Here is a 13,359-nt window from a genome sequence, read left to right on the forward strand (position 1 = left end):
AAGGTGATGGCCAGTGACTCGCCAAGCACATCACTTAACTCCTGTAGCACCCTCAGGTGCATTGTATCTGGCCCCACAGGCTTGTACACATCCAGCTTTTCTAACTAGTCCCTAACCTGTTCTTTCACCACTGTTGGCTGCTCACCTCCTCGCCAAAATGTGTTGCCCGGTGCAGTAGTCTGGAAGCTGATGATGCCTGTGAAGACCCAGTAAAAAAAAAAGCATTACTTCAGCCTTCTCTGCATAATCTGTCATTCGGTTGCCTGCCCCATTCAGTAAGGGACCCACACTTTCCCTGCTCTTCCTCTTGGTGCTGACATAATTTTTCCCTAAGTCATAAGTGAAGGTATTTCTTGAAGTCATTGGGGAGGGTGGATTATATTTTTTTCCTCCTGACTTTTGTGATAAAAGGCCATCCACTAAACACTTAACCAAGACTGACAGACTTAATCCCTATAAGACCAGGATTTTAAGTCTTGTTTCAGAAGAAGGGTTATTGCTCAAATGAAGCTGCTGAACTGACAAAACATTGAAGTGAGTGAATGGGACAGGGGTGTGCTGGCAAAATGTAATCCCTTATTGTGTTCTACGACTGGCCAACAGAAAAAGCCATGTTAGCATTATCAGCTGCTGCTAAAACCTTTACATTCCAGCAAGGCATCTCTCTCTGAATGAATATTCCTCCTTTCTCACTTTGAGCTGTTTCTGACGCAGGACAGTTTTGCCTCATAGATTCATAGATATTAGGGTCGGAAGGGACCTCAGTAGATCATCGAGTCCGACCCCCTGCATAGGCAGGAAAGAGTGCTGGGTCTAGATGACTCCAACTAGATGCCTATCTAACCTCCTCTTGAAGGCCCCCAGGGTAGGGGAGAGCACCACCTCCCTTGGGAGCCCATTCCAGACTTTGGCCACTCTAACTGTGAAGAAGTTCTTCCTAATGTCCAATCTAAATCTGCTCTCTGCTAGCTTGTGGCCATTATTTCTTGTAATCCCCAGGGGCGCCTTGGTGAATAAATACTCACCAATTCCCTTCTGTGCCCCCATGATGAACTTATAGGCAGCCACAAGGTCGCCTCTCAACCTTCTCTTGCAGAGGCTGAAGAGGTCCAGGTGCCCCAGTCTCTCCTCGTAGGGCTTGGCCTGCAAGGCCTTAACCATACGAGTGGCTCTTCTCTGGACCCTCTCCAGGTTATCCACATCCCTCTTGAAGTGTGGCGCCCAAAATTGCACGCAGTACTCCAACTGCGGTCTGACCAGCGCCCGATAGAGGGGCAGTATCACCTCCTTGGTTCTGTTCGTCATGCATCTGCTGATGCACGATAAAGTGCCATTAGCTTTTCTGATGGCTTTGTCACACTGACGACTCATGTTCATCTTGGAGTCCACTAGGACTCCAAGATCCCTTTCCGCTTCCATGCCACCCAGCAGGTCATTTCCTAGGCAGTAGGTATGTTGGACATTTTTCCTCCCTAGGTGCAGCACTTTGCATTTCTCCTTGTTGAACTGCATTCTGTTGTTTTCCACCCTTATGTCCAACCTGTCCAGGCCTGCTTGTAGTTGTTCCCTCCCCTCCAGTGTGTCCACTTCTCCCCACAGTTTTGTGTCATCCGCAAACTTGGACAGAGTACACTTCACTCCCTTGTCCAAGTCGCTGATGAAGACACTGAAGAGTATCGGTCCAAGGACCGAGCCCTGCGGGACCCCACTGCCCACACCCTTCCAGGTCAATACCGACCCATCCACTACGACTGTCTGGGTACGACCCTCTAGCCAGTTCACCTCAGCTGGTGAGCACAGCATATGTCCAGAGAAAATGAGTGATCATGGATAACGTATCCAGAAAAGATTGGTGAATAGGATTTAAAGAAAACTTGGGAAGGAATGAGGGGGCTGAGTGTCTGATCAACATTGGGAGCCAGCTTTGACTTTCTTGGTCTTAAGGTAGATAAGGTTCTTTGGGTAGATGTGATATATCTTTTATTAGACCAACTAAATAGTTGGAAAAAATGTTCTTTGCAAGCTTTCAGACACAAACACCCTTCTTCAGGCAGCCCTTCTTGGTCTTATAGTCACTTTTTGAAACCTGGTTGGCAGAGGCATCAGGAAGAGGTTGTCACTATCTGATGGCTGTGTCAGGACCTGTGTATTATGGGTGCTTTTAGTTGCACCTAAGCACCCAGGGGGTGAGATACTCACATTGCTAGAAACAGGTACTATATCTACAATTAATGAACTCCACTTTTTGGCAGCTGCAAAATGACTTTGTCTCAAACAGCGCAACTGCCCCTGTCACTCTGTGCATTTATTTTAAAATACATGTATGACCTCAGATTTTTTTTTCACTGTACAAGGCAACCTGCTCTAAGCTCTGAGTTTCTATCTTTCCACATCACTGTGACTTCCTAGTGGACTCAACCTTCAGGAACTGAGCTGAACTTTAAATGTAACTTTAAATGTCACTGACTCTGTTCTAAAGGGTCAGTGGTTTGGGTCATGTCTCTTTTTCTTCCGCCACCATGTTTTAAAATGGAAACTATTTTTAGGAGTAGTTAGTGTGTGTTTGTATATCTACACTTACACTTGTTAACCAAGGTGTTGATTGATTTAGCATCTAAAAACAGTGCAAATCATATGTAAACTTCCTCTTTAAAAATTTAACCAGCAGGGCTGACAGTTCTGTGCCTGGTTGCTGCTTTGATCACGACTCTCTCTCAGTCATTCTGAGAACTGAGCCCTGTTAATTGGACTGCGTGGCACCTGCACTAAATATTCTGACACACCTCTGCTTTATTGGGCTATAAATCTTCCCTGGGCTCTGTTGTCTTTGAATTGATCTTACACACCAGAAGGAACAAAAGCAGTATGAATCTTCACAGCTGGGGCTCTCCTTCCTTTTTACATATTTGGCAAGATTCTGGCTTCTTATCATGTCTCAAGAACTTGTGACACGTTCTCCATTGTCACTTTTATATTGATTTAAGCAATATTTGCCCTCACTATGCTTACAAAGAATGCATTTGAGTACATGAAGTGACTATCATAATGAATTCTGCATCTGCGCGTGTATGTGTTGGAGCTGTTCAGCTATGTGTCATAAGGTCTATACTGTCTGCAATTAAGGAGACAACTCTTTAGCTCTAACGGTTTTAGTTTGTACTCTTAGAACAAGATGCTCTTTGTGCTGTGCCTGACTTCCATCGCAAAGTTGTAGCAGGCCTAGGTTGCAACATAACTTGAACTGTGAAATCTTAGATGGCTGCTTATTAGTTACAGTGCCAGACAGATGTGGGATTTTAGCACAAAGTGAAGCAATCAACTTTATCCTGCTGCTACAGCGCACAGACACTGCTCCAGATCCTGGTCAAGGGAATAGTGGTGGCAAACGTATGCACTAGAGCTGGCGTTGTTCCTCAAGCCAGCACAGCCAGAGCTATTCCCCGCACAGGGAGACTCCTCTGACTTTTCAGATTTGCATTGCAAACTCTGGCCCTGTATTCACCATTACAGAGCTCAATTTCCAGGAGATGTGGTGGGAGGCAGCTCTGAGGAAAGTTGGTGAAGCTCATCTGCTTCAATTGAGTTTCATTCTTGTTCGCTGGTGGGAAGGGAGTGGGGCTGGTGACTGCAGCTGTTCCTGTCACTGCTGCTGGGATTAGAGCTAATCTGGGTGACATTGTGGTTGGGGGTGGGGAGTTGGGGGAGCCTTTTATTTTCTACACTGTTCATGTTGGTGGAAGTTTATGGACAGGACATTTATCTGAGTTGGCCTGGGTGCATTTATCTGTTTGGGTGCACTCTTCAGGTGACACCTGGTCAGACTGAAGCCAGTGGGTATTTTGTTGCTCATTTAACGGAGCTGGGGTTTCATGTTTTGTGTGCAAGTAGAGAAGTTTGTGTGATATTCCAGGACTGTGTTTGATAACACAATCCCTCCTGACTCAAGATATGTCTGGACAATTTCCGTGACACGTGAGGTGCGTCCTGCTGAACCAGGATGATCTACTGGTTTTGAGTTAATTATGCAGCAAATGCAGAATCAGGAAAATTTACAGATGATGATGATTCCATGCATTCTCACATGCCTTATGTGACACAGCTCAAATGAGACACAGACCTGACTTAAAATCACAGAATCATAGAAAATTAGGGCTGGAAGGGACCTCCAGACGTCATCTAATCCAGTCCTTGCCTAAAGCAAGATAATCCCTATCCAAACCAGCCATTGTCTAACCTCTTAGCAACTACACAGTCAACCCTGACACAACAGAAGGCATAACACCCTAACCCCTAACCTGCCACAGGTAAAGCAGGGGGGACCACAGCAGCCAACTCTTTGCTGCTGTAACGGCTGTTAATATACGCTCAAGAGATTCCAGGAAGAGGGCCATGAAGGTAGTAGCGTCTACAACAGGCTGTACAATGTCTCCTAACCCAACCATGTGCTGTTTCACTAGGTGCGCTGGATGTACTGCCTCTGCCGTCCTGCTTTTGAGACCTTCTGCCCGTGAGCACTCTGCAGGCTGTTTTACATCAATGGACTTGGACCCATATGCAAGCATGCAGGTTGGGATGCGGGTGGTCCGTGGAGTGGACTGGAAATGGGGAAATCAGGACAACGGCGAAGGGAATGTTGGGACTGTGGTTGAGATTGGTCGGCAAGGCAGTCCAACAACACCAGATAAGACGGTGGTGGTCCAGTGGGATCACGGGACCAGAACCAACTATCGGACTGGATTCCAAGGAGCTTATGACCTTCTTCTGTACGACAATGCACAAATAGGTAAGCCTGGCAACCTATTGGGTAGACATTAAGAGGAACAGGCACAAATGTGGTAATACCTTTGTTCTTTGCCATACACAATACCTACATCAAATGACAGCTGCTCTCCCTTCAGCTGTGTCCCACGATCTCACAGCTGCTTGGGAGACTTGGAGTGATCTTGGGTGCAGCTGAGGAAGCAGGAGCACCTACTTTCTAAGCTCTGCTCTTCTCTGGGCTTACTGGGTGAGGCTGGTGAAAAATTACTAAACCTCTTTGGCCATATCTGCCCTTCCAAGGCTGGTGCCAAACCCATGCATGCCAGACATCTACACTGAACACCTGTAAGCACAGCCACTAGCCTCAATCCAGCCCCCCCGGCCCTTGGAGCCTGTGGTTGACCCTTCTTTTAGCCTGCCCTTCTCTGCATTGTGTTCAGAATTCACCCAGGGGCTCAAGGCTGGAAGTGCAGAAAGCATCCCAGAAGCAAACCCAGAACTCCCTCTTCCTGACTTCCAGCCTCTTGGCATACCACATCCTGTACCTGAACATTTCTGGAGGCTTCCCTTAAATAGAAAACGTGTTTTAAATAAAAATACCATCTTCTTTAAAGCAGGGTCCAAAGGAAAACCTGAGGTACACATCCACCCAGTCCTTAGGACAATTCTGACACAGGCCTTAACTTTGCAGCTTAGAATCTGGAATGCCGTTGCCTCCGTGTTTGACTCCAATGGCTTGGAAATTGATATAGACCTTGTAAATGTATTTTAAAAAAAATCCCTGCTAGGCCTGAGGGATCCTAGCCAGGCTTGGAAGTCTAATTCTGTGTAAGAGCTTCAAAGTCTAATTCTGTGTAAGCTGTGGGAGTTAAATACAGAGGTTTACACCACTGGAACACTGGAGTGATCCTTAAATCTCACCAATTGGTTGTTCTGATCACAATGTTGCTGCATGTCCATGCAGCTGGATCCTAATGCGACTTTTAGCTGTTACTGTCCTCAAGACCCCCAAGAGCCTGAAAACAGAGGCTTTATGCTGCATAGGAAAGCAGTCTGGAGTCTCTTTTCCCCACTGTAATAAACCAGAGATTCCCAACCCCAAGCTGCGCCTCGGTACCAGGCTGCAAAGGGTTGGCTGCTGGTCTGCAGGAGGGTTGGCTGCTGGATCAGAAGTCCAGAAGTGACTGTATAAAAAAGTATACTCAGTATACTGAGTATAAAAAAGGGTTGGCTGCCGGTCTGCAGTATGCTTGTCACTTCCTTTATGCAGTATGCTGGTCCATAGTTTGCCAGTCTGTGGTCATTTCCAGTCCACGGTTTGCCGGTCCATGGTGTAAAAAGGTTGAGAACCACTGTTATAAACCATCTGAGTCAGAATCTGTCTGCATTTCCCCTCTTGTAAATCCAGAACAAATTAATCAAAGTGTGAGTTGCTCCAGATCTGTCCCTGCAAACTAGTGGGACAACGTGACATCTGGTGCTCCTGCTGAAACAGAGAGATGCTGAAAAGATGGAGGCAGATATTGAAAGAGGGTCAGAACCATGGGCCTAAAACACCTAGGCACTAAAATAGAAGTACCCTGATTTTTCAATGCAGCTATGTAACCTTGGACCTCAGGGGAGCTGCAGGTGTCCAGCAACCTTGCAAACTAGTTTGCTTCTGCCTAGGTGCCTGCATAAGTAGCAAGACTTACATAGGAACATGGAACTGGAAGGGACCAGCCCTGGGTCATATCAAGTGCAGGCTTCTCAAAGAACTCCAGGCAACGCACTTCCTGTGCTCTACAGTCTTAAAGCACCCAAGAGCACTTCTAAACTTACCTGGGATCTGTAGCACAAAAAAATGCAGCAAGAGAGACAAGGGCACTGCCAATGTCTCAGGCTTCTGCAGCAGTATGGAATTGGTTCAGTAAAATAATCTCAAATGGCTGTAGAAACTGAACAGGCTGGAAGAGTTTCCTACATTTTCCTGGACTCTGTAAACTTTTTCCAAGCAATAGCCTTGAGCCAGTACTCAGAGGGAGGTGGAGGAAAGAAGGGAGAGGGAAACAAGAGACTTGTGGCCTCAATTTCAATTGCTTTTAATTAAATCAGGGAATTGATTTGGCAAGGGGAGGTGGAGACCTTCCTCTTGCATGTGCAGCTCCTGGCTTTTTGACATTTCAAAGCTGTGGCCTTGGGAAATCAGCTGGGGTTTGTTTGAACAAAACCTTCATGGGGGCTGGGGGGAGGAGGCAGAGGAGCTTAAAAGCTGCTTCTATGCACTGTCCCTCCTTTAGTCTCTTTTAATGCCTCACACCTCCATTGCTGCAATGGGTGACTAGTGCCTACTTCATTGAACATGGGGAGGATCTCTCCCTCGTATGGCAACCAAATCTAGGAGCCACACTGTCTGGTATTATTGCTCAATATACGGATTAAGTTCTGTGTGTTTGTTGGACACCACATTCATGCAGGGGGCTGTCTGAGATGTTCATCTTGTGAAATGTTTTGAGGTGTCCAGATCCAAATCCAGTTAAATACACTGAAGACTGAGGCACTCAGATACTGCAGTACCAGGCAGGGTTTTCGGGTAGAAGATTAAAAACCTGTCAAAAGACGGTGGCAGCATTAAGGCTAAAACAGACATTATCCCAGGTCTGATTGTCCCATGTTAAAACAAGTGCTGGACAGCCCTTTACACACCATTTGAATGGTAAATAACTTGAATTAGCCCTGATTAACTTGTGGGGGGAGGAAGTGTTATCTCAGTACTTCACAGATACTTTGTGGGACAATGGGCTTGTACATCTGTAGGATTCCAGAATAAAAGGCTTTGTTCTGGGAGAAATCCAACATCTGTTTTTAGCCACAGTGATTGGTGTCTTTGGAAGGCTTCCTAAAACCTCTGTACATTTTAAATAGCTTTCTTGTTCCCAGGCTCCCTCCACCTCTTGAAGGCATTTGATTTAAAGGAATAAATAGCATAGTGTCTTTAACAATCTTATCCTAGTCTGATGTGGGTAGGAAAATTTAACCAAACTGTCTTAGTAACCTGAAATTTCCTTGCACATGAACATACTTTTTTGAACTGCAGGCATCACAGCAGCATTTTTTTTCTTTTCCCCTTGAATCCCTGCAAGCATAGCTGAGTCCATCCTATCTGCCTGCCTGACATGGAAACAGGGCCTGAGTTGTGTGTGTGTTTCAGGTGTGCGCCATCCCAACATCATCTGCGACTGCTGCAAGAAACATGGGATCAGGGGAATGCGGTGGAAGTGCAAGGCATGTTTTGACTACGACCTGTGCACGCAGTGCTACATGAACAACAAGCACGACCTCTCACATGCTTTCGAGCGCTACGAGACCGCACACTCACAACCGTAAGTCATTGGGCGGAAGCTAGTTCACTGTGTTGAGATGCTCTAGTCACTGGGAGCTACTTGGGCTACTCTGTAGATTAGTTCAAAGCTTTGTCTTGTCCCTCTGTTTAGGAGTTTCAGGATCAGGACCATAGTTTTCATTGCTTTTTTAACAGCAAAGGGACCTTAGATTAACTCTACTGCATGTAGTAGCTGTCTTGTTAGCATTTACAGAGGTGACTGCTTATCATACTGTCTGTGGAACAGTGTCCACATATTTCACAATCATTTACTTATCACGCTACCAAATGTGTGCCAGACCTTTCCCATTAACGGATTTCATCAGCAGTCCTTGGGGTCTTGGATGATGCTGGGGCTAAACGTGCTATTGCAGGGAGCCAGCTCCCAACTCTGTCACTGGCTTGCTATACTGTCTTGGAAACCTTGCTTAGCCTGTCTCTCACCTCAGTGACCTGTCTGTTAAATGGACACTTTAGGTGCCTATATACATGCAGCGAGACTGCTCCAACATGAAGAAAATACAGCGTGTTGGAGCAGACTCAATGGAGCATGGTAATTACCATGCTCCAGCACAGTTTTTCTCAACCCATTGGTCACTACCCAAAAGCGGGTCACAAGAATGTTTCAAAGGATCATGAGCAAGTGTCAGAAAAGTGCAGGAAGGTGCGGGTTTCCTCCTGTAGGCTGGCAGCATTTCAGCCTGCAAGCAGCTGCTTCGGGCATGGCCAGCAATTAGCCAGGCAGGGTCAAGGGAGCAGCCCCAGCAGCTGGATGAAGATAAGTATATGGGGAGCAAGGGTTGGAGGGCCTGGGCTTGGGGATTGTCAGGGTGTGTGTGTGTGTGTGTGTGTGTGTGTGTGTGTGTGTGTGTGTGGAGGGCGGGGGGCAGGTGCCTGCCAGCACTGGGGGAAGGTGGCTGAGTGGTGAGGCTGCAGTAGGACAGGAGACTGTGGGTCAGGCATTGGCAGGGCTGGTGGGGGGTAGGTGTTGGGACAAGCCATCGATCTTTGCAAATGGGTCCCAGTATGAAAAAAGGTTGAGAACCACTGCTCTAGCAGTCTCCAGTCTCGTGTATCAGCTAGAGGACCCCCACTGCCGTTTTTCAGCACAGCACTTGGAGCTGTTCTAATTCCATAGATTTCATAGACATTAGGGCTGGAAGGGACCTTGGAAGATCATTGAGTCCACCCCTTCTTCCCGGACCACGTGTATAAATGGCCTTTAATGCTGGGCAGTTTAGGGGGAGGAGATACTGAGCCTTAAATAGTTTTAGCTAATTCAGGAAGGGAATTTGGGAGTTCTGGTTCTCAGCCTTTTGCCATTTTCCACCCTCCCCACAACCCTTCCTCTTTCTAACCTATAGAAAACGCTGCCTGTGTAATTTTCACTGCCTGAAATTCTACAATGGGATGTAGGCTCTTGATATCTAAGGACTTGCCACAGTCTTATAAAAACTGTCCCTTTTTGGTCTTTCTGGCTGAAAAACTTCTTTTCCCAGCAATCCCAGGCCACCCAGGTTTCACTCAGAACCTCAGTCTGTCCCTACTGCTGTCTCCCTGCCCACAAACTAGCCATCCTTTGCAAGTCCTGCAGCACTGGCAGTGGCTGAACATGGCGATCCAGACCTGACACTGAATTTACTCAGCTCTTGCCTGTTGCACTAGGATGGAATTGGTGTGAGGAGTCACCATCTTGATCTGGTAGCCCTTTATGGCCATGTTGCAGTGCCATAGGGCGGCAGGGCAGGGCATGGTGTGTGTTTAGAGAGAGAATTTGTAAGCAGTGCCAAAGGGCCTGATCATGAGTTTATGGCAGTGGAGAGGCGAAAGCATAGGTGATTGTGTCTAAGGTCTTCCTTTTCTGTGTTATCAGTGCACTTTGCAATCACTAGTGCACTTACCCTGGCAGGACAGCAGTGGTTACCCCTACTTTAAAAACAGGGGGGTGGAAGAGAGGAGATCTTGCTCAAGGTGCCATGGGGATTCTGTGGCAGAGCAGGGCATGAACCCAGGTCTCCCAAGTCCCAGGTCAACCTCCCTGCCAGCCTTGGTCTGTAAGAGTGCAAAGCTTGGAAAAGGCCAGGGCTGTGAGATTTCTAGCATGCCCAAGGTGGTGGCAGTCTGACCTGTGTTTGTACCCTGTAATCTTCTTGGCTTTAAGAGTGAGGATTTCCCCTGCAGAGACAGCTGCTCTGGCTCACCTTCTGTGTCATGTTTGCAAAATCTCTCTCTCTCTCTTCTCAGTGCAGATTTTTTTATTATTATAACGGGGCTTTTTTTGCAAGATCAGTTCTTTCTGGCATTTATATACCAAGTGTGCAGTGGGCTCGGTGCATCACCTGGTCCAGCACTGTCTTTGTGGGTAGCTCCTGTTGCAGTCAGTGAGGGCTCTTGTGTACAGGCTGGAGCTAACATAGACAACCTTGACAATGCACTAACCAAAATGATACCAATCCAGTTCATAGTGTCTTGGAGGGAATGGTTTCTGAGCCTTGAGGCTTGTGTTGCCCATTCGGCTTTAGGACATTTCTTGGGACCCTGTTAATGTGGCAGTCCAGAGAGATCTTACCCTGAAACAAGCTTTGGGATTCCCGTTGTACACTCTTACTCAACATTGCTATAATTAGCCCCTTGGAACACTACTGAGCTGTACTCACTCATCCCTTTCAGCAGAGCATTTCGGGGCTTAGCTGTTAAGTTGTGCGATCTCTCTGAGTCAAATGAACAATTATCGTAAGTGGCCATGGCAACGCATGTCAGCTTCAGCAATCCAATTTGCCAGCTTTTGCAAAGATTGTGCAGGGCACAGCTGCTCACACTGTGCAGCGCTGCATTGTTTTGGACAGCTGCCCCGCTGTGCCAACCTTTCCAACCCTAATGGGAGCAGCCAAGAATAACCCCTCTCCAAAGTGAGGATGGTTGGGTGGTTTTCTCAGCAACTTTCCCTGTACAGACGTGCGTGGAGCAGTTTGCCCTTCTGAGGTGACTGTGGAGTTTGAGAAGTGCAGAGCGGCTGTGCAACTGGGCTGTGGTGCACATAATGTCTGTGTGAAGACAGCAGCCTGGAGTTGTGCCAGCAAAGTAGATGAACCTGGTGTTCATGTCTGGTGTGGCTGGATACCTTTAGTTGGATAGTGCAGGGAGGGGTTAGGTTTGCAGGTAGTGCATGAACCAACTCTGTTACTTTGCTCGGGGACTGGAGGTGGAGGGGAGCTATTTTGTAACCTGTCCAGACTGTCTCCTTCCCCACAACGTCTTAGAATTTTCTTAGGTTTGAGGCCAGAGGTTTTCTTTTATCTGTTCCTGCATTTGTTTTTCTTCCATACATTTTTTTTTCTAGACTGGCTTTGTAACAGAGCATTGAGTGAGTTTAATTTCCTGGTCCTGCTGGAGTCAGTCTTGCCAAAGATTGAGGGAGAAGAGCCTGTGTAATTTAATTTAATTTTGCCAGCAGCATCCTCTAAGGGGTGGCTGTGTAGCATTAGAGTGAAATGGCATTCACTGGTGACAGCAGTGCCCCACATTCAGTTTTCCTCCTATGTTCACTCTTCTACACTGTGAGGTATTGGTTGCTCAACCTTTTGGGGAAAGATGCCTTGCTGATGAGAAGGAGAAAAGCTGAGCCTTGTCAGCACCTTTTGGTACAAAGGGAACTTCAGAAGCATATAACCCATGAACTGCATTGTGTGAGACATAGGCAGACAAGGTTCCTTGGGTGAATCTGATATCTTTTATTAGACCAACCCAAATAGTTGGAAAATAATTATTAAGCAAGCTTTCGGGTTAGTGTGGGACAGGCATCCACATTGCAAACCCACCAACAGGATGGGTAGGAAGTAGCTCCTTCCTCAATTTGAGGTGCTCAAATGATTCATTCTTCTCACTGTGAAATACTTGTGCCTTACTTAGAGCTAGTATGACTCTGCCTAGCTTCTGCAGAGTCTGGCGGTGGCTTCTGCTGAAGCCAGTACATTGGATTAACAGGGTTCCTGGCCTGATCCAGTGTGGCAGCTCCCAAGCTCATATTTTTATGAGTGGTAAGGTGCAGGACCTGACTTGGGAGGGACATGGCACTAGGATATGCTCCCAGGGCTGCATTTTGGAAGGGGAGCCAAAATTTGTGTGCGACTGGCAGGTAGCATGAGACGTTCACGGAAGCATGGGAAGCACATGTAGGGCTGACCTCACAGCAGGTTTATGAGGGGCTTTTCCAGCCGTTTAGATTGAAAGGCATTTTACAATGCCTAGCTATTTAGGCTGCTTTAAATCTCTGTGTGGCACCCAGAGGAAAGCCTAAGGAAAATGCTTTAGAAAAACATACTGCTCTCGGCAGGGGGACACAGCAGGCAGCTGCTAGTCACATCAGTTTGGTGCCTGTAGGTTTGCCTGCATTTGTGCTATATGTGCAAGCACGGCGAGCAGAAACAAGTCACTGTTACTGTGACGTGAGTGTGTCCCTGTGTGGAGTTGCTTGCAAGCAGCTCCACCCATGGGCAAGGCCGAGGAGCTTGCTTTGCTATAGGAACTCAATCTGCTGATGGCTGGTACATCTAGCAGTAGGATCACATGTCACTTTCTGCGCAGATTGCTACCCTAGGAAACCTGCTGCTACTTCTCAGGAGCTGTACAGCTCAGGCTTTTATATTACCTTTCATTTTTCCAGGCTTCCTTCTTAATAGCCCATTCATCCTCCTCCCAAAGGTCCCATTCAGACACTTGCAACCCTTTTGTGTGATGAGAAATGCCTTCCTGGGGGATATCTGTTATGAAGAGTGACTTTTTTTCACAAGATTCATATCCACCTGTTAAATATTTAAGGGGCAGATCTTATTGAAGCCAGCAGCAGAGTTCCCATAGACCTGAGTCAGTGGGATTGGGTTTGTGAGGAAGCAATTACAGGAGATGCTACCAAGGTCAGGGAATCGCAAATTCAAACAGTTCTTGCAGGTATCAGTTGGCAGAGACTCAGTAATTCTGTGGCAAGTCTGTTCTTCTTTCACCTTACAGCATTGTTCTGCTTTTTTAAAAAATGCCACTGTCCTCTCTAAGGACAGCCGGTTGTGCTCACATAAGGACAAAGTGAAGGAGGAGAGAACAGCAATTAAAATGTTTATTCTCTTCCCCCTTGAACATTTTTTTTCTTTTAGTAAAGATTTTGACCCTGCTTCTAGGATCAAAGCTTGGGCCTTTTTTTTTTTATATAATTCCCATTACGGCTGCTTATCAAAATCCAATCC

General features: G+C 46.8%; 1 protein-coding gene across 5 annotated transcripts in view; it reads left to right on the top strand.

Moving 5' to 3' along the window:
* MIB2 (MIB E3 ubiquitin protein ligase 2) overlaps nt 1-13,359 on the top strand; it is a 94,282-nt gene that overhangs the window by 30,567 nt on the left and 50,356 nt on the right. For all 5 annotated transcript variants that reach the window (XM_059716819.1, XM_059716822.1, XM_059716820.1 and 2 more), the window contains 2 exons: nt 4,458-4,783; nt 7,952-8,123. In XM_059716819.1, the coding sequence (XP_059572802.1) occupies nt 4,537-4,783; nt 7,952-8,123 (419 nt within the window). In that variant the 5' untranslated portion in view covers nt 4,458-4,536. The remainder of the gene's footprint in view (nt 1-4,457; nt 4,784-7,951; nt 8,124-13,359) is intronic.

This window comes from Alligator mississippiensis, chromosome 13 (genome assembly GCF_030867095.1).
Source record: "Alligator mississippiensis isolate rAllMis1 chromosome 13, rAllMis1, whole genome shotgun sequence".
NCBI classification, from domain to species: Eukaryota; Metazoa; Chordata; order Crocodylia; family Alligatoridae; genus Alligator; species Alligator mississippiensis.